The sequence below is a fragment of the Notolepis coatsorum genome, assembly GCF_963971535.1.
Source record: "Notolepis coatsorum genome assembly, chromosome: 19".
Classification (NCBI taxonomy): Eukaryota; Metazoa; Chordata; class Actinopteri; order Aulopiformes; family Paralepididae; genus Notolepis; species Notolepis coatsorum.
The window spans coordinates 79837826-79860822 of record NC_140183.1 but is presented as its reverse complement, the minus strand read 5'-3'; the positions used below and the strand labels follow the sequence as shown (position 1 = coordinate 79860822).

General features: G+C 47.9%; 1 protein-coding gene across 1 annotated transcript in view; it reads left to right on the top strand.

Moving 5' to 3' along the window:
* Nucleotides 1-22997, top strand: part of efna4 (ephrin A4) — a 61585-nt gene that overhangs the window by 31346 nt on the left and 7242 nt on the right. The window contains exons 2-3 of the mRNA XM_084336115.1: nt 4274-4584; nt 21423-21491. Coding sequence (XP_084192241.1) covers nt 4274-4584; nt 21423-21491 — 380 coding nt within the window. The remainder of the gene's footprint in view (nt 1-4273; nt 4585-21422; nt 21492-22997) is intronic.

Sequence of the window (22997 nt, the reverse complement as noted above, 5' to 3'; positions counted from 1 at the left end):
AATGAAACATGTCCCTTAGATCGCGCTGTCCTCCTGGTCGATATTGATAACTGCTGCTAAAATAAAATAAAACAAGTCCCGAGTCGAGACTCTGTGCTGCTTCCAACGAATCCCAATAGTATGCAACTGCAGAGCCGCAGAGCCAGGGGCGCTTTCAGGTCCGGTCACAGGCCCGCTCAACAGCGCCCCCCACCCAACGGCTGAATTGCCAATGGCTGAATTGGAGTATTGCACTGTGCAATACTACAATTCAGCCATTGGCAATTCAGCCGTTGGGTAGGGGGCGCTGTTGAGCAGGCCTGTGACCGGACCTGAAAGCGCCCCTGGCTCTGCAGCTGCATGCTATTCACAAATCCAGCATGAGCCAGCTCCCGCTGCAGCCGTCGTTATCAGAACACTACACACATATCATAATGTTTACAGCAAACTGTAGTTGATCACCAGGTATGTTTTATTAACGTAGAATAATTCATATATATATGCGCGCACTGACAGTCGGCTAATTGACATTTCCTGTGAACAAAAATAAAATCCTCTCCGTCCGTCCCGTTTGCGTCCCAAAAAAGATTTCTGTTCGTCCCAAATCAATATTTGATCGTCCCCGGGACGACGGGACATCGTTAGTCTCGAGCCCTGGTTTATACTATGTTTTTAATTAACTATGTTCTATTTTTTATCTTATTTTTATTCTGTATTTTATTTTATTTGTTTTACTAATAACTATTTAATTTCTATTTTTTTTTAACTGTTTTAACCATGTAGTGTAGCACTTTGGGATCCCAGTGAACAAAAAGTGCATTACAAATCCAATCTATTATTATTATTATTATTATTATTATTATTATTATTATTATTATTATTATTATTATTATTATTATTATTATTATTATTATTATTATTATTATTATTATTATTATTATAATTATTATAGCACTTTGGGATCCCAGTGAACAAAAAGTGCATTACAAATCCAATCTATTATTATTATTATTATTATTATTATTATTATTATTATTATTATTATTATTATTATTATTATTATTATTATTATTATTATTATTATTATTATTATTATGTGTGGCTGCCGCCCTGGCGGACATCTGTGCTCTACTGAGTGCACCTTTCTAGTCTAGAGAGAGAGCGCTGATTCTCCGTAGCTGAGCAGGGTTGCATTTTGTCAACACAAGTTGGAACCCTGGAGGAAGCGATATAAGGAAACGAATTGCCAATAAATGTGAAGTTATCTTTGAACCTGTTGCAGGGAATATGCCTCCACATATTTGGTCAAATCAAATGCGAAATAGTAAAATATCAGAGCACAATCAAAAACGCGATTGCAGGGTTTTCTTGTAGGCTAAAGAACGGGTGAAGTAAGACGTCCTCATGTGCGTCTCATGTTACAAACTTGACCTCGTGAGCAGAGCGCATCTCATTTACATTTAAAGGTTCATTGTTTGTAAACATTAGAACGGACACGTGACACACACACACACACACGACCCATGCAGTGGATTTTGTTAGCCGCCAGGTGGCGGGCAGACCTTAATTTCTAGCCGCCAAACATTAAATCTACAAGCCAATGGCGCTGGGCGGGTACTTATTTTGTTCCCTGAGGAGGAGGAGGAAGGACCAGGGAGAAGAAGAGGAGGAAGGATGAGGGAGAAGAAAAGGAAGAGGAGAGGAGGAGGAAGGATGTGGATGAGGAGGAGAGATATGAGGAGGAGGAGAGGATGTGGAGGAGGAGAGGAAATAGGAAGAAGGATGAGGGGAGAGAGAGGGGGTGGAGGGAGGAGGTGGGCAATGAGGAGGAGGAGGAAAGAGAGGAGATGGAGGAGTTAAGAGAAATAGGTAGAGGAGGAGATGGAGAGAGGAGTAGGGGAGAGAGAGAGAGAGGAGGAGGAAAGAGAGGAGGTGGAGGAGTTAAGAGAAATAGGTAGAGGAGGAGATGGAGAGAGGAGTAGGGGAGAGAGAGAGAGAGAGAGAGAGACGGGGGGATGACGGGACCTGAGTAGTGAGAGAGACGGGAGACGAGTGTGTTGATTGACATCCACCACGGGGGGTGCAGCATGTCAACACGGCACACTATCACGTATGCACCCACACACACACTCATACTACAGGTGGTGCACCTATGTAAACATTTCCCTGTCAAGGCTTCAAACACACCACAGGTATTACTACAAAGTCAATAGGCTGCTGTGCGTGGGTCTGTGGGGAGTGTGTGTGCTTGAGTCTTTGTCTGCATACCTACCCTGTGTGTGTGTGTGTGTGTGTTGTGTGTGTAGGGTTTACCCGTATGTGCCTCGGTGTCCACCTTATTAACTTGACTATCAAGTGTCTTTGTTGGCCTGTCATTAGTGTGCACAGGTGATAAAGCCGTTGGACCTGACCACACACATGAAGGGGTATTGATTAGAGGTGTGTGTGTGTGTGTGTGTGTCCTGTTTGAGTGATCCTGATCGATGTCGTCCCGTGCTGTTGATAGATCACCAATCTTGCACAGGGCGTTATTGACTAGGAGGCAGCCTTGATGAGGCACATAGACTTGCAGCGCTAATATGCACACACTCCATACTACACACACTCCATTCTACACACAGCACACACACACTCCATACTACAGACACCCCATACTTCTCTGCTCCATATCCTCCTTTACAACATATGGCGTCTGTCTTCCAACTGTTCCGGGATCAGAGTTGGCTAACCCAAATTGAACATTTTGATGATTTGGTGTCTTGTCATCTTTCTCCATTCATGTGTGTGTGTGTGTGTGTCTCTCTCTATCTCTCTCTCCTCTCGTCACATCGCTCTGTTGCATTTCATTTCCTTTTCCTCTGATGCCCCAGTCACCCTCTCCCCTCATTTTTCTTTTTTCGTCCTTTTACTGTCCACCCACTTAACTTGACACCCCACCCCCACCACTCCCCTCCGCAGAATCACTGCACTCCTCTCTGCTCTGCCTCGCTCTGTCGCCCCTCTATAAAGACTCCCGCTGAAGGACTTGAGCCTGCCGTCCGAGCCCCACATCCTGCCTTTTATTCCCCCCCAACTCATCCCTCTCATGTGCTCTGCATGGAGGGAGAGACCAATTAAAGTCCATCTCTCCTCCTCGCTCCTCTCTCGGAGTGTGCATCTGCACTCAGACTCTCTGGAGTCACTAATTAAAACACTTTCTCCGTACTTACGTGCTTTCTTTCTTTCTTTCTTTCTTTCTTTCTTTCTTTCTTTCTTTCTTTCTTTCTTTCTTTCTTTCTTTCTTTCTTTCTTTCTTTCTTTCTTTCTCTTCCTGTCCTCTGTATGTCGTCTCCTGTCACTCCATCACCTACGTTGTGTCTATCCATTTGTCACATGTCTTCCTTCCCCCCCCCCCCCCCCCCCCCCCCCCCCGCTCTCCCCCTTCTCTCTCCACATACGGTTATGATTCTTATGAAAGCTATGATTCTCTTTTAAGTTCCCCCCTCCCCACCTCTTACTTTCTTACCTCACTTTTCTCTCCCCGTCAGCATCGCCATCATCTCTCGCTCTCTCTCTCTCTCTCTCTCTCTCTCTCTCGCTCTGTGGTATAGCCTTGTACCGGTGTAACAATGTGTGCTGAGGCTGATGGGAAGCAAATTCAACTATTTTCCGCTTAAGGAAGGAGGCATTACTCCACGGACCACGGCTCTGCTGTTCAATTGCAATGCTAATGTCTAGGCCAGAGTTGTTGTTGTGCCTGAAACCAGCCAGCCTTGAGGTGTTTGTGTGTCTGCCCGCTCGTGCATCCACTGTGCGTGTTTGTGTTGTAGTATAAGGGAGAGAGGTTAAGAGAGGCAAGTTTATTTTGTACTGAATCCTTCCGACCACCCTTAATTAGCAGAATTGTTGTTCTAACTCTCTTTATCTCTCTCTCTCTCTCTCTCTCTCTCTCTCTCTCTCTCTCTCTCTCTCTCTCTCTCTCTCTCTCTCTCCTCTTTTCTTTCTTGGTCTGATGGCTCTGTGTGGCAATGAAATGTACCTTTATCATTACAACGTGCCAAAACAAATAGGCGAACGCTGCATAATCTCGGCTTCATTATGTGTGATATTGACGTTCTATCCGTCTTCCCTAACCGTCCTCATTCCTCCCAGACGTTGTCATCATCCATCTCTCTCTCTCTCTCTCTCACTCTGTCCTCCATCCTCACTCCATCTTTCTTCCATGGCTCAAGCGAGGTACTCCAGACATAATTGTCTGATATATTAACTTATTGAATATTAACGTCTCGTATATCTCATCTGTCTTCTGTCTCAGGTTAACGGGGGGTGATCTATCCGTCCGGGTCAACCTGAACGACTACCTGGACATCTACTGTCCTCACTACGCGGACGAGGGAGCCCTGGATCTGGGTCTGGTCCAGCCGCCGCCAGAGACCCTGGCTCTCTACCTGGTGGCGGAGACGGGCTTCCAGGGCTGCGTGGAGACCAAAGGGGCCATCAAGAGGTGGGAGTGCAACACCCCTCGCGCCGCCTTCGGACCCGTGCGATTCTCGGAGAAGATCCAGAGGTTCACCCCGTTCTCCCTGGGCTTCGAGTTCCTGCCCGGGCAGCATTACTACTACAGCTGTGAGTAGGGCAGGGGGGGGGGGGGGGGGGGGGGGGGGGGAGGAGAGGGAGGGGGAGGGGGAAAGAGAGAGAGAGGGAGAGAGAGAATACCCCGTCCTCAGCTTGGAAAACGAGAGAGAGAGAGAGAATAAATACCCCGTCCTCAGCTTGGAAAACGCAGATCTTTTTGGGTCAGTGTTTAAGGTTAGTTTTAGCGCCTAAAGAATGTAAGTCAATGCAATGTCCCCAAAAGAGGCCTAAGTAAAAATGTGTGTGGTGATGTCTAGCACAGTGGTCCTCAACATGGGGTTCATGAGATGATTTATTAAAAGTGAAAAATATGGTGTAGACTTTTTTTTTTTTTGACACTAAACCTAATATTTGTGGCCTCTACATCCTACAACAATGAATCAAGCGAAATAGCCTGAAAACCTGTTGACATAAACAGTGCTTGAAGTGGAAGAAAACGGAGTACCAGTCCCCTTCTTCACATGTTGGTGTTTGTGTCGGCTGGCAAGGTATTCATTAAGTATATATATATTTATTCTACAGTGAATAAAATACACTAGGAGATATTGGTAAATGGACTGCATAGCGTGTTTATGCCTCAAATTCACTCACACATTCACACACCAATGGGCGGAGGGGTGACCATGCAAGGTGCCAACCTGCTCGTCCAGAGCAGTTAGGGGTAGAGCCAGGGTTTCCCATTAATGACCTAGACTGTGGAGGCCCGCCACAGTCTAATTAGTCCCGCCACAGTTGTATAATAATAAAAAATTCAAATTTAATAATAATTTTTTTTTAATATTTTTCTTTTTTTTTTACCTTTTTTTTTATATAAAGTTTTGCCAATAGGGATGTATCGGTAGTATTGGCAGTGGTAGTAGTCGTAATAGTAATCCACTATATTTTTTTATTTTCTAAAAAATAAACCAGTTCAACACAGGTAACCACTTTTGCTTCATTTCTTTGATGGCTCAAATGTATACTCTAGTCCAGTGGTTCCCAAACCTCTTCTCGAGACACCCCCAGCCGTTCCATGTATTTGTTAAATTCCACCACCAGCACACCTTGATTCAACTAATAAAGGGCTAGTTAAGTTGAATCAGGTGTGCTGGTGGTGGAATTTAACAAATACATTGAACGGCTGGGGTGCTTCGAGGAGAGGATTGGGAAGCACTAGTCTAGTCCGGGGCTCGAAATTGCGACCAAATTGGTCGCATATGCGACCGAAATTGTATCTGTGTGACCTCAAAATATAATGGGGAGCATTCGTGCGAGTGAAAATAATTGTTCTGGTTTGTTGACGTGGATTAGCTACGGAGCTAACAGAGTGTACCACTATGAATTGAAAATGGGGGACCCTTTTCTACCCTCTGTAAACAAGACAAACTTCTTTCTCTGGTCTGTATCCCCCTTAACAATTGTGTGTATTGAGCCGTACTGTATTGTACCCATTCTGCAATCTGTTAATAACATTTTCATTCATTCATTCACCATCCATCTGCGACGCAACTGAGCGGATTAGCTACAGAGCTAACAGAGTGTACCATCCATCTGTGACGCAACGGTGGCAGCAACACTTGAAACGGAGTAACGTACAATGTCACGTTCATACTACACTACACGTATGAACTCGACATGAAACTCCGTTTCCATGAAGTGTTTAATTAGCAGCAATCTGTTCTGTTGTTAAAAAATTTACGTTAAGTTAGGTATCCGACGCACTTCCTGCGAGGGACAGGAAGCCGTCATGAAGTCGTTGTAGTCATATTGTAGTCTTATTAATTAAAAGATTTTAACAAAATAAAAAGCAGCAGCACTATTGGCTAACTGAGTCATGTTTGCTATGTATTTCTTTAGGGGAGTAGGACATTTGTTTCACAGTTTTAGCATGATGTTTTATAGATGGCTAGAATAGAATCTTTATTGTCATTGTTGGTACAACGAAATTTAATTTGGAGCATCACCACTGGCATACAAACATAAAATATAGCATGTGCAAAATAATAATGTCAATAATAATAATATAGTATCAATGTCCCAATCTCCTCAATAATAATAATATACCATCAATGTCCCAAGTGTAATAGTGCTAGTGCAAATAAATAAATATTACAGTGACAGTCCAGTTGAGTTAATGGATGGAGGGAGGGGGGGGGGGGGGGCGTTGACTTGCAATGGATGAAATAGTGTATAGTGCAGCAATGCAAGTCCGGTTCACAGTTATTGTTGTAATGGAGAAGTGGGAGTTATGTCACCCGGGGGGTTGGGGACAGGGGGTGCGGGGCGGGGGGGGGGGGGGGTACGGGGCGGCAAGTTGATGTTGATCGTTGAGCAGCCTGACAGCCCGTGGATAGAGGCTGTTGGTCAGTCTGCTAGTTCCGGACTGGATGGATCTATACCTTCGACCCGAGGGCAGCAGTTTGAAAAAGATGGTAATGCTGGGTGGTACTCGTCCTGTAAGATGTTATTCACACGATTGTAGGCAGCGGGAGGTGAAGACCTGTGGAGATATCTGGGAGGCTAGCTCCAGTGATCCTCCTCGCAGCCTTGACCACTCTGTGGAGGGCCTCCTTCTCTGCCCTGGTGCAGCTGGAAAACCACACCAGTAGTCCGTACGTGAGCACACTCTCTACTGCACAGTGGTAGAAGTTGGTCATCAGTCCCTGTGGGAGTTTAGCCCATTTAAGCTTCCGCAGATAGAAGAGGCGTTGCTGTGCTTTCCCCCACGGCAGAGGTAATGTTGATCCCCCAGAACAGGTCATCAGACATCGTCACGCCCAGAAACTTAAATTTTGAAACCCTCTCCACCTCCTCATTTTCAATGAGGAGTGGAGAGTGGCTGAGGTCACCAGTCAAGCGGAAATCAATGATCATTTCCTTGGTCTTCGTGGGGTTGAGAGCAAGGTTATGACCATCGCACCAATCCACTAGTCGCTCAACCTCCCTCCTGTATGAGGTCTCATCATTTCCTTTGATGAGGCCAAGTACTGTTGTGTCGTCTGCAAATTTGACTATGAGGTTAGATGGAGAGGAGGAACAACAGTCGTGGGTGAAAAGTGTATAGAGAAGTGGGCTGAGTACACACCCCTGAGGGGCCCCGGACATGACATTTACCATTAGACGAGGGAGTTTGTAGAACTAAGAGTAATTAGCTAAGCAGGTGGCGATGAATGAATGAATTCAGTCAACAGATATACAGCTGTGTTAGATTAACCAAATAGGCTACTCCCAAGAAACTTTTTTATTATCGGATTTAATATTTGATGGTATCATACATTTGGCACTAGACATTTTGGGAGGACAAACACTCTCATTCATAATGAATATGATGGTCACATACTTACAGAAATGGCACCAGTGTGTTCTGTGGTTTAAACTACATTGTGAGGTTGTTTGAGGGCCCGTTTAGCTGGCATCACTCCTCGCCTTTGCCAGGCAGAGGCTGAAAGAGACGCAGAGGGATAGAGGCAGAAAATTAGAGTTGGCTATGAATATGGTGATGCATTTTGTGAGGATGTCACATTAAATGGTGAATTAATTCAGCATCACTCGTCTTTTATTGTACTTTGGAATAATGAAACACATCAGCGAAGTTGACCAAATAGCCGACTCAGTGAGTGAGTAGATGAGGGGCCTGCACATGCTGTGGGAAAAAGTTGCTTAAACGGAAATCTTACTCAGAAAAATAAATGTCTGCAGCATGCACTAAAGATTATGAGACAGTAGTGATGACGTTCATCAGAAATAAGATGTTAAGCTACTTAAAAAGGCTCCAGCAGGTCTGGGGTCAGCTATGTTTGAATGATGAGGGGTTTTGCATGCCGTTTCATCTGCAGATCATATGAAACACCCACTCCGTTGACAGCCTCGGCCAGCCATGTAACTCTGCTACATACTTTGCACCCAAGCTTTTTGTGTTTGACAATGACCAGTCATCCTAGGAGCAGCATTCGCTCACTCCTTTGACCGACAGTCAAGCTGTTCACCTTGATTGATTGATTGATTGATTGAAAACTTTTGAAAACAGATCGCAGAATGGGTACAATACAGTACGGCTCAATACACACAATTGTACAATTGTGTGTACAACCTTGACTGACGTTATTGTGAATGTCGTTATCTGCGGTAGGGGTAGTCGCAGGTGCTTTCGCCGATGCTACTGTACATCAACGGGCTGCTAGGAGTAATGCTAACGTTAGCTTGCTGATGCTACATCAATGGGCTGCTAGGAGCAGGGCTAACGTTAGCTTGCTGAGGCTACATCAATGGGCTGCTAGGAGCAGGGCTAACGTTAGCTTGCTGAGGCTACATAAACAGGCTGTTACGAGTAATGCTATCATTAGCTTGCTGAGGCTACATCAACGGGCTGCTAGGAGCAGGGCTAATGTTAGTTTGCTGAGGCTACATCAACAGGCTGCTAGGAGTAGTGCTAATGTTAGCTTGCTGAGGCTGCTCCCGGCCTGCCTAGTACCGGTTGGGTAGTGCGTCACCTAGTGCCCCCTGGGTAATGTGGTTTGGTTAAGGCCATTATGAATGGCCCAGAGAGCCTGATTGGGAGAGGGCAGAAAAGGGTGCCGGCAGCTTGTGAGAAGTGGCGGTGCGCCAGGAAAAGGTCACGGTACAGCAACAAGTAAAACGTACCGCGTATCAGCCCACTTCAACCACTGGACATAACAGTTGTCTGTTGTCCGCATGCAACACCTGCTTTTAGAGGGGCGTCTAACCGACCGGGGGTGTTTTTCCATTATGTTTTTAGAGAGTTTGGTACGAGCCGGCTGCTTAGTAGAAACGGGCTGCTTTTAGCCACAAGGTTTTCCACAAATGCACACCAAACGATATCAACGTGTTGTCTCCTCCTTCAACCTGTAGGCTGTTACACTATTTCACACATCGGTTTTATCTCATTCCATTACATCCTCTATCCCCCCTCCTCCCCTCTCCCTCTCTCATTTACTTCAAACCACTGGAGAGGGGGAGGGGGCGGGTGGGCTTAGTTGCTGTAAAATCAGATGACAGTTTTTTTTTTTTTTTTTTTTTTTCTTCTTTTTTTTCCCTCTTTTTTTCAACTGCTGGTGGCGGTGGACAGAATGGACACATGACAACAAAGGAAGAGACAGGGGGGACAGCGGAGTGTGGGAGGAAATCAATACAGCGAGAGAGAGAGAGGGAGAAGGCACTCCGAAAAGTAGACTGAGGTAGAGAAGTGTGGAAGAGTGACCGAGAGAGAGCAAAGATGGACAAAGTCTGACAGTACAGGGAGGGAGGGGGGGTGAGGGGGGTAGAGATGGGGGGGGGGGGGGGGGGGGGGGGGGGGGGGGCGGATGAGTGCAATCCACGTCGGAGAAAGAAAAGGCAGAGCAACAAAAGCGAGAGAATGAAGGAACGGATGAGACGGAGGGAGAGAGAGAATCTTTACATAAATTACTGTTGCGGCCAGTGGGACAATGGAGCATTGTCAGAGCATGAGAGAGTGGCTTCACATATGCATTCACACACACACATATGCAAACACACATTCTCACACACATGTGCACAAATGCACACACACACACACACACATAAGCACACACAGGAATACACACTCATATGCATATACACAAACACGGGCACACTCGCACACTTACAGTACATGCACACACACACTGAGCTATTGTGGTTGTGCAGGGCAGCGCAGGGAAACACAACAATAGCCCCCCCCCTGATTGTACCACATTAGGCTCAGAGCAATTGTGTGTGTTTTGTCCACATCAAAGATCAGGCATTAAGTTGGTCCAAATGTCTGGCTCCGGGACCGTGTGCTGAATGGGCCCAGAGCGCCGGAGACATTATAATGGCATTAGACTGGGAGGACACTACAATAGCATTACAAACACTAATGGTATTAGTGGACTCAGTCTGAGCCGGGCTCAGCCCCTCTCTGGCTCACATAGCCACAACACAGTGACAACACAGTGACAACACAACCACACACACTCTGTGTGTCTCTGTCCTGCTGCCGGGCCAGCCCCATCTCGCTTAAAATATGTAACCACAGGGAAAAGATACATTATTGTATGTTATGTTATAGCCATAAGTAATATATTGACGTACGTACAGTAATTACAAAAATGTACAATGTGTACGTATTACAAATTAGTTATATATTATTGACATGTTTACATATTTACAAATAAGTACATATATTACATATCCATCACCACACTACCACCATCCACCACCATCACCACCACTACCACCATCATCACCACCATTATCACCATCATCACCACCATTATCACTACTACTATTAAAGGAGCTCCCGTCTTATACGGAGCTACTGAGCATTTTGATCCCGTAGATGGACTTGGCTGACGCGCCTTTCTAAATCTGATCTGATACCAAACAGTCCTTGTCCCAATGATACAATGCAGGCAGCTTTACTTGGAAAATGATATTTATTTGCTTCACCATGCAAACAGAATATCCTTGCTTTTGTTCCTTAAACTGATTAAATAATAATGAATACAATACCTAATTGCCTACAAACATTTCGCCCTGTGGCGTGTTCGTGCGTGCGGTCAAAAACCATTGCCCTTTCCGGGTCAAAACTCCTCCTCATACAGGTGTACCTGACACTTAAATAAAAGAAGAGCCACCCCCTGGTCACATAAATCCACTGCACATTAAATCCATTTTGGCCGTTACAACTACCATCACCACAAACACTACCACCATCACCACTACTACCACCATCATCACCACTACTACCACTACCACCACCATCACCACTACCACCATCATCACCACTACCACCATCATCACCACTACTACCACTACCACCACCATCACCACTACCACCATCATCACCACTACTACCACTACCACCATCATCACCACTACCACCATCATCACCACTACCACCATCATCACCACTACTACCACTACCACCATCATCACCACTACTACCACTACCACCACCATCACCACTACCACCACCATCACCACTACCACCATTATCACCACTACCACCACCATCACCACTACTACCACTACCACCATCATCACCACTACTACCACCACCATCACCACTACCACCATCATCACCACTACTACCACTACCACCATCATCACCACTACTACCACTACCACCACCATCACCACTACCACCATCATCACCACTACTACCACTACCACCATCACCACCACTACTACCATCATCACCACCACTACCACCACCATCACCACTACCACCATTATCACCACTACCACCACCATCACCACTACCACCATTATCACCACTACCACCACCATCACCACTACTACCACCACCATCACCACTACCACCATTATAACCACCATTATCACCACCATCATCACCACTACTACCACTACCACCATCATCACCACTACTACCACTACTACCACTACCACCATCATCACCACTACCACCACCATCACCACTACTACCATCATCACCACCACTACTACCATCATCACCACTACTACCATCACCACTACCATCTCCACCACTACCACCACCATGTACATCAAGTACATAGATTACATATCCACCATCACCACACTACCACCATCATCATCCACCACCACCACCATCATCACCATCACACCTACCACCATCATCACCATCACACCTACCACCATCATCACCATCACACCTACCACCATCATCACCATCACACCTACCACCATCATCACCATCACACCTACCACCATCATCACCATCACACCTACCACCATCATCACTGTTGTGAAGGGCCAGATTAAACCGAATATATATATTTATTATATATATATATTTAATTGTATTTGTATATTCTCTAATATTCCTTGATATCCCTTGTATATTCCTTGTACAATATGCATTGAATATCCATTCTAGCCTACTGAACATCCCATAATAGTCTCCATTCTACTATTGGTCGAGACCTTGGTGCCAGGCTGCCATACCCCCCAGACCCAGTTCAAACGTACCGCTCAACATGTACGAACAAGTCCTAGTTCCGCGTAGGAATCTGGCTACCGCACCACTAATGGGACTATTTGTTCATAGTGCGTATATATACTGCGCTACTAAAGTAGGACTTCTTTTTCAGTCCAGTTTCTTACCCTCCAATAGAGTGACAGACGTAAAGCCTCCCCGCGACGCCACGTGTGGGAGTAAGGCCAAGTTCGGCCTACCATCGGTATTGAGACATCGTGTATATTAATATTTGAATAGTCATATTTGGCACTATATCGTCGAGTTGGACGTAGTCTATTAAGCTAATAATAGTCTGTTAATATATAGTGCTTCGTGCGGTGAGAATACTACCGTAGTCAGTACCCCATCGTTTCGGGCAGAGAACTGGCTGCTTACCCAGGATGATCGACCCCATGTGAGATTGCACCCGAGGAGCCCCAGAGCCGACGAGCGAGTGGACCTGTATACCGGATTATTCTACCGACGACAGCCCGCCTTCCCAGGCACGGATTATGCTTTGTATACGTTGATTATTCCATGGATAAAGACCCCCGACACTGCCGTGTGTTGGAACCCCCCCCCCCCCCCCTGGAGAGGACGCAAGGTGAGGAGACGCTCTGCAAGACGAGGTCGCTTCACGTCTCTCCCCCGTGGACCGGAGAGAGCCGGCTCACAGAGAGTCCACCTGCTTTCATCTGTGGTCCAAGGATCGCCGGCGCATTGAACGGCACTACAGTGGGTTCACCTGGGATACCCTTGGCCGGATGAGGCAGCCGGACTCTACCCCCCCCCCCTTTCCTACTCCTGTCGGCTTACAAGCGACCGGATTAACCCCCCCTAGTGTATCCAGTCTATAATCATTAAAGTATCATTGCTGTTATTCCTTAACTATTCCAGGTCGTATATGTACCACCTGCGCCTTCAGAGATTGGACATTCTCGATTGATATACCGACGAATACTCTTGCCATAAAAGTGCATACTAATTCCCATTCATAAATGTGATTGATTTGATTAAGTGCTTGCTCTACACACCATCGCTGTGTAGAAATAAAGACCTATTTCTAATTCGTACATTTGTGTTGGATCCGTTTCATCTACGTGACAGTGTTCATCATAATATATTTATGCCGAGTACTGGGTGGCCGAATATTAAGTACAAAGGTAGTGGTAGTAAGTATCATATCTAGTAATACAGTCAGGGAATTGTACCCCTCAGTTAAAATTGGTCCTTCGAGCCGGATGGTAATCAGTGTAATATTAATATAGTGTTATTAATATTGAAATGGCCTATGATGAACACTCCACGAAACGATCCTCCTAACCAACGCCCGCAGCGCGAACGACGGTTCCCTCAGTACTTAGAGGCTGACGCTGTCAGTCAACAACCTAGTCTTCTACTAACAGTAAACGCGGTAAAACTAGAAAGTAAAAGTATGTCTAACCCCAACGCCCAGACTACCCCGACCATAGAGGCCCCTACGGGTTCTAATGTAACTGACCAAGTTCACGGTGGGGACCAGTGGGAACCAGACATGACTTCACACCCCGCCAGTACTGAAGAAGTAGTCCCCGATGAGTCCCGGGAGGAATACAACGCTACCGAGAGAGAACTCGGCACGGAAGAAGACGGGGAGAGCACCGTGGAGATAGAGCTCCAAGGCTCCGCAAGGAGTACCCCGAGGGAAGGCTCCCCTATACAACCGCCTTCTCCCAGCGAGGCAGAGAGGACCCTACAGCAGGCCTTCCTCATCAGCCTGAACGCCGCTGCTGAACGCGACCGACTGCAGATCCAGCAGCGGAGCGAAGAAGAGCATATACGTCTAGAAATAAGACGCATTCAGAGGGAAGAGAATGTGGCCCGAGACCGAGCAGACAGCCAGCGAGCAGCTGCTGGTGCTCTACGGGACGCAGAGCGCGACAGACAGCAAGCGCAACTAATAGAACAGCTGATCAGACGGACAACACCCTCTCCCTCCGCCAGAGGCTCCAGGAACTCGTCTAGACACACCTCCAGGGCGGCATCCCCTAGCCGAGTAAACAACCCTGAACTTGACCAACAGACGAGGTCTATACCCCCCACAGACCACCTCCCCCCACCGGTCCAAGCGAGACCTAGCAACCGGGAAGGAGCAGCATATCCTGTGGAGAGGCTAAACCAGAGACTACAAGCACTGGATGACCTAACTGAAGACGAAGAGGAAGAGGAGGAGAACCACGCCCGACGACAGCACAGTACTCTACCGGACCAGGAGGTCCGGTACAGCCCAGGCTATACTCCCGCGGAGCTGCGCTACAGACCCCCGACTCTATACACGGGTGAGCACGACGCACGACCCGCACCGAGGAACAGCACCTGGACAAGCGGGCCATGGTACACTGCCGGTACCAGCCCATACCAAGGAGCGGGAGGAGACTCGCCTAGGAGGCCTCTCCCCCAACGCTCGCCGATGTATCCACAGTCAGCGTCATACATTGGCACGCCTATGGTACCCGACTTCACCCAAGAGAACCGGGCCCAGTATACAGAACTCTGCATGTGTCTGGAGACCATGTTGGTGGATGTATTGGATGAACGCCATAAATACGCCATCCTACTGAAGCACTTAAAGGTACCCCGCGCACATAATATAGCGCTCGCCTACGCGACTTCCACCACCCCATACACAGCAGCGCTGGTAGCATTGGACCAGAGGTATGGGCGCATATGGGATTACGTGATCCAGGAGATCCGACACATCGACCGCTTACCCCCAGCAATAGACAATCGAGCACATGGACGACCTGTCCATCAGAGTGCAGTCCCTGGTAGGGATGTTGGGAGCGCAGAGAGAGAAGGGGAGGCATGAACTTTACGCCAACTCAAATGTGGAAAGGATCTTGGAGAAGCTGCTGCCCGCTCGACAGGAGCGTTTTAGGCGGCAGAGAGACCACCGAGACCCGAATGGCCCCGAACCGAACCTCCTCGATCTAGCAGACTTCCTGGCGAGAGAAGTCAGCAGCCTACGGCTAGATACATTCGGACGGAGCACCCCTGGCTCCAGAGAAGGAACCAGACGACTAAATGATGGAAGAAGATCGGTGACTGTGATGCACCAATCGGAGTCAGTACCGAGCAGCAGGAGCCACAGTACCCCCTCCAGAACGGAGAAGTGGAAGATAGTGTGCCCCTACTGTGAGAAAGAACACTGGCTAGCGCAATGTGACTCCTTCCCCAAGCTGAACGCGGAGGAAGCAAGTCAATGGATAAAGTCCAACAAGCGCTGTTTTCGCTGTGTGCGCTCACACATGGCAGCCGAATGGCGCTTAAAGAAAAGGTGCACCAAGTGCGATGGAGCCCATCTGGACATACTTCACGACAGTAACAGACAGCGCCCTTCACCCGCACCATCCAGCAGCAAAGCGAGCGTCATGTACATCGATCCCGCCAGCAGCAGTGGAGCCCGAGTACTCCTAAAAGTAGTGCGTGTGACACTAAGCTACCAGAATAAAGTCCTGGACACTTACGCCGTCCTCGATGACGGGTCAGAGAAGACCCTTCTGCTCGCCTCCGCTGCGGCCCAGCTAGGGCTGCGGGGAAGCGAAACCCAAATGACAATTCGGACAATAAGACGAGATTTGAAGACGATAAAGGGCGAGAATGTCTCATTTTCTATCGCAGCAAGCGGCCAGCCTGAGCGACGTACCAGATTACAGACGCTTTCACCAGCCAAGAAATAGGACTGTCGCGGTACACATACCCCGTCGCCAAGCTGATGGAGAAATATGCACATCTGCGCAAGTTACCGATCCCGCTCATAGACAATGCTATGCCGACCCTGTTGATAGGCTCCGACCATGCAGACCTCATTGTCCCGATAGACCGGGTTCATACCGGACCCCGAGGCTGTCCTGCAGCAGTCGAGACCCGTTTGGGATGGACTCTCCAAGGCCCGCTCGCCAAATCTCTCAACCGAAGTACAGCCACTAGATGTCTCCACTCCCGAGTCACGGAGGGAGAAACCGCACTCCTGCAACACGTAGAGCGGCTATGGACCTTGGAACAAATGCCCTTTAAGAACGGAAGGAAAGACATTCGCTCTAAAGATGACATTTACGCCATTCACCTCCTCGAGACAGGGACCAAGAGAGTCCCGGTCAACGGCGTGTTGAGATACGCCACGCCACTCCTGCGGCGAGAAGGAATGCCTACTTTCCACGCCAAGACAGACGCCACAAAACGGTACCTGCTGAACACGGAGCGGCGCTTAGCCAAGAACCCCGCCCAAGAGAGTGTATACCGCGCTGAGATTGAGAAGCTCATCACAGCGGGACACGTCATAAAGATGGACATTAAAGAGGCTGACCAGACCACTGAATCGTGGTACGTGCCTCACCACAAGGTCCATCACAACGGTAAAGACCGCATAGTATTTAACTGCAGCTACCAGATCGGATCCCAAAATCTGAATAAAGAGTTACTGCCCGGTCCCACACTCGGCCCCTCCCTACTCGGCGTTCTACTCCGCTTCCGCCAGGAAAAGGTGGCCATCAGCGGGGACATTAAAGGAATGTTCCTGCAGGTGAGATTAGTAGAGGAGGACAAGCCCCTGTTGCGGTTCCTATGGAGAGAGAAGCCAGGAGATGAGCACCCAGCCATCTACCAATGGGAAGTCCTCCCCTTCGGAACGACGTGCAGCCCCTGCTGTGCTACATTTGCACTACAGAAACATGTAGCAGAGGACCCAGCAGCGGACGAAGAGGTCCGACACAGCGTAAAGAACAGCTTCTACGTAGACAACTGTCTACAAAGCCTTTCAACCCAGGAAGAAGCCGAGGCTCTCCTGATTAAACTCCACGCCTCATTGATCAAAGGCGGCTTTGATCTCAGGCAGTGGGCCAGCAGCGATCCGCAAGTACTGCGCAGCCTCTCCTCCGAGGACAAGGCAGCCAGCAGCGAGACCTGGATGGCTACAATCCCGGGAGAAGCCCAGGAGATGACCCTGGGATTGGTGTGGCGATTCAAAACAGATTCGCTTCACTACAGACACAAGCCCCTGACTACGGAGCAGGGAAGGCCGGCGGCGGCGCCGACCACCAGACGGAGTGTGTACACAACACTCGCCCGACAATATGACCCGCTAGGATGTATTCTACCGTACACCACCAGGGCAAAAATGATCGTACGAGCATTGTGGGACAAGGACCAGGGCTGGGACGACCCCATTCCCGCACACCTTGCATCCACCTGGAGAGAGTGGGAGATGGAGCTCCACTCACTCCCAGGCGTTAATATGCGCCGAAGCTACTTCCCACCCACGGTGAGGCCAGAGACATGTAAAATGGACTTACACGTCTTCAGTGACGCCTCAGAGGTCGCATACGGATCAGTAGCCTACTTGCGGGCCCAAGAAAAGGGGGGAGAGATCTACACAGCATTTGTCCTCGCCCGCTCGAGAATAGCCCCACGCAAGCAACAATCTATCCCACGTCTAGAGCTCTGCGCAGCCCTAGCCGGAGCGCACCTAGCCACGCTCATCCAACGTGAGCTCACCATACCGGTGTCTAGAACAATCCTGTGGTCAGATTCCACGACAGTACTCGCCTGGATCAAATCAGACTCATGCAAGTACAAAGTCTTCGTGGGAGTCAGAGTCACCGAGATTCAAGACTTAACCGAAGAGTTAACCGGAGAAACAGAGTGGCGCTACGTTGATACAAAACAGAACCCAGCTGACGTCATCACCCGGGGGATGCCCCTGGATGACCTCACCCGTCGCAATGTCTACAGTGACGGCCCAGCATTCCTAAAGCTCCCGGAAGGAGAGTGGCCCACGCCTATCCCGAGGGAAGCCAGTCAGGAGGAGGCTGAGAATAAGAAGCCTGTGTTCTGTGGATTGAGCACTGTTATCTCCGCAGACCCCAACACACTCCTGATGGGGCGGCTAGATCCCGCGTTACCCCAGACAATGTACCGGCCTGAAGAAGCGAACGGCCGACGAATGTGGAGGTACAGCCAAGTATTAGCCGACAAGTTTTGGAGCAGTTTCCTACTGCACTACCTACCGTCTCTACAGACCCGCCAGAAGTGGGTAAAGGAGAGAGACAATTTGACAGAAGGAACAGTCGTCATGATTATTGATCAATCACTGCCCAGAGCTATGTGGCCGGCCGGCCGCGTAAGCAAAGTGATCACCGGTGCCGACGGCAAGGTCCGAGCAGCTGAAGTGCTTGTCCAGGGTCGCACTTACACCCGTCCCGTGGCGAGGCTCATAGAACTGCCCCGACTCCCAGACACAATCGATGATGACCATGACCCTATAACCCTATGACTTTGTGAAGTTGACTGACCCCTACAGCAAACCCTTATGTGTAAATAGACAACGCGATTAATCTGTCTCTGCTTAACTGATTAGGTCTGGGACCAATCAGGGGGTGGCTGTTGTGAAGGGCCAGATTAAACCGAATATATATATTTATTATATATATATATTTAATTGTATTTGTATATTCTCTAATATTCCTTGATATCCCTTGTATATTCCTTGTACAATATGCATTGAATATCCATTCTAGCCTACTGAACATCCCATAATAGTCTCCATTCTACTATTGGTCGAGACCTTGGTGCCAGGCTGCCATACCCCCCAGACCCAGTTCAAACGTACCGCTCAACATGTACGAACAAGTCCTAGTTCCGCGTAGGAATCTGGCTACCGCACCACTAATGGGACTATTTGTTCATAGTGCGTATATATACTGCGCTACTAAAGTAGGACTTCTTTTTCAGTCCAGTTTCTTACCCTCCAATAGAGTGACAGACGTAAAGCCTCCCCGCGACGCCACGTGTGGGAGTAAGGCCAAGTTCGGCCTACCATCGGTATTGAGACATCGTGTATATTAATATTTGAATAGTCATATTTGGCACTATATCGTCGAGTTGGACGTAGTCTATTAAGCTAATAATAGTCTGTTAATATATAGTGCTTCGTGCGGTGAGAATACTACCGTAGTCAGTACCCCATCGTTTCGGGCAGAGAACTGGCTGCTTACCCAGGATGATCGACCCCATGTGAGATTGCACCCGAGGAGCCCCAGAGCCGACGAGCGAGTGGACCTGTATACCGGATTATTCTACCGACGACAGCCCGCCTTCCCAGGCACGGATTATGCTTTGTATACGTTGATTATTCCATGGATAAAGACCCCCGACACTGCCGTGTGTTGGAACCCCCCCCCCCCCCTGGAGAGGACGCAAGGTGAGGAGACGCTCTGCAAGACGAGGTCGCTTCACGTCTCTCCCCCGTGGACCGGAGAGAGCCGGCTCACAGAGAGTCCACCTGCTTTCATCTGTGGTCCAAGGATCGCCGGCGCATTGAACGGCACTACAGTGGGTTCACCTGGGATACCCTTGGCCGGATGAGGCAGCCGGACTCTACCCCCCCCCCCCTTTCCTACTCCTGTCGGCTTACAAGCGACCGGATTAACCCCCCCTAGTGTATCCAGTCTATAATCATTAAAGTATCATTGCTGTTATTCCTTAACTATTCCAGGTCGTATATGTACCACCTGCGCCTTCAGAGATTGGACATTCTCGATTGATATACCGACGAATACTCTTGCCATAAAAGTGCATACTAATTCCCATTCATAAATGTGATTGATTTGATTAAGTGCTTGCTCTACACACCATCGCTGTGTAGAAATAAAGACCTATTTCTAATTCGTACATTTGTGTTGGATCCGTTTCATCTACGTGACAGTGTTCATCATAATATATTTATGTCGAGTACTGGGTGGCCGAATATTAAGTACAAAGGTAGTGGTAGTAAGTATCATATCTAGTAATACAGTCAGGGAATTGTACCCCTCAGTTACAATCACCATCACACCTACCACCATCATCACCATCACACCTACCACCATCATCACCATCACACCTACCACCATCACCACTACCACCATCATCACCATCACACCTACCACCATCATCACCATCACACCTACCACCATCATCACCATCACACCTACCACCATCATCACCATCACACTACCACCATCATCACCATCACCACCATCACACTTACCACCATCATCACCATCACACCTACCACCATCATCACCATCACACCTACCACCATCATCACCATCACCACCACTACCACCATCACACCTACCACCATCACACCTACCACCATCACCACTACCACCATCATCACCATCACACCTACCACCACTACCACTACCACCATCACACCTACCACCACTACCACCATCACCACTACTACTACCACTACTCACCATCACCACCACTACCAATACCACCACCACCACCCCCACTTCTGCGTTGGTATTTCCATGTGTAGAGCAGACGCATAACTCTGGCAGCAGCAGCAGCCAAACAGGAAACACCTTGACATCCTCGGATCATGCACGTGTCGCAGAGGATGGGGTTCGACGATATTGTTCCATGTTATTCTGTAATACATCAGTCTAGATTACTGATACAGAGTGAGATAGACTCTGTCGTACATTCTGTACATTCTTGTGAAGAGGGTTCCTGTAGCTGTTTGTGAATTATTTAGAAATATATTGCCTTTATAGCCAATTGCCAGCTAGTTTTATTACATGAAACCAAAGCTAGAGAGGCAGGAAATGCTGCTGAGGTCGGCCTGTTTCTAGACTTAACCATTGCATCGGTATTGATATACGGGAAATGCCTCAACTGGTAAAAACACCTGCAGCACTTTTTCACACTTTATTTTGATGGAAAGATTTCATTCTCTACCGGGCAATTTTCTCTCGATTTCATTTAGATTGGTTAACATTTTGGTTGAATTCACTGTTTGTTGAGCTTCATTAGTGAACAGCACATTATACAAATATCTGTTGTTCTCTCTCTCTCTCTCCAGCTCTACCCACAGACGAAGGCCCTCCTCTGCCCTGTATGAAGCTGCGAGTCTCCGTGTGCTGTGAGCCCAGTGAGTGCACTCCTCTTTACATGCCCTCCTCTTTTCATCCCCTCCTCTTTACATACCACATAAAGGTGCCATATATTACTCCTTTTACAAATAAAGTAAAAAAATATATATATATATTGTGATGAGCCTGGTGGTGTTGAGACTCGTCACGGTTAAAAAACAAACCAATTCAACTGTCCACACAAGCGCAGTTTCAATCAATAAAATATATTTATTGAATAAGGCAGAATATAGTCCGATGGGCAATTAGGGTAGTCGTAATAGAGTCCAAGGTCAAAAACTAGGGATGTCCGATATTATCGGCCGACCAATATTATCGGCCGATATCGGCAGTAAAATGTGATATCGGAAAATATCGGTATCGGTTTAAAAAAAGAAAAAAACAATAACAATATTTGTTATATATATATCCAGTGAAATTATTAGTTACCTGAAATTATTCCGTTTTTGGGGGGGGGGAAACCCTGCATATATCGGTATCGGTTGATATCGGTCGATATCGGTATCGGAAATTAAGAGTTGGACAATATCGGAATATCGGTATCGGTAAAAAAGCCAATATCAAGCATCCCTATCAAAAACACAAAACAGGCTCTCGTACAAAAAAAGGGATTGTTCAATACTCAAGAGTTTGTCTTCCGGTCCAGGGTCAGTACACAAGGGGGTTTCTCAGCCAGTCCAGGGTCCGGTACACAAAGAACACCTTCTCGCCTTCACCTCTCCTCTCAACAACCTCTCACCTCGCAAAACTCTGTATCTCTCTCTCTCTCTCTCTCTCTCTCTCTCTCTCTCTCTCTCTCTCTCTCTCTCTCTCTCTCTCTCTCTCTCTCTCTCCATCTCTCTGTGTCTGCTCCATCTCTCTGTCTTCTCTCTGTGCTCTCTCTCTCTCTCTCTCTCTCTCTCTCTCTCTCTCTCCTCTCTCTCTCTCTCTCTCTCTCTCTCTCTCTCTCTCTCTCACACACACCTGTACTCAACAATACTCTGTCCTAGTGTTTTATGTTATGTGTGTGTGGGTGATCTCGTGGTGCCACAGGTGTGTTCTATCAGTGCTAATCAGCTGCCTAATTGATTCCCCTCCTCCCATGGCAGTAGTATCTCCCATCTTCACGTAGCCATGGGACGGGGGATGATATCTGCCACAATATATATATAAAAAATTAATAAAACGTTTTGTGTATTCTTCTTTGGTTTTTCTATTTCATTGTATTTGAGGGGCCTCTGGCTCAAGCATTGGTGCCTCGAGAGCACATCTAGCTCCTCCCCCTTCCCAATCGTGCTCTCTCTATCTCCCTCCCTCTCTCTCTCTCTCTTCCTCTCTCTGTCTCTCTCTCCTGTGTGAAATTCCCAGAGTTGATCTAACCCAGAGCCCGCCTGGAGTAATGTTAGTCTTCCAGTCCACTGAGCTGCCCGTTCCGGTTGGGAATGTTGCCCAGTCACTGTGGGAAGCCCTGTACAGTGTGTGTGTGTGTGTGTGTGTGTGTGTGTGTGTGTTGTGCGTGCAAGCGC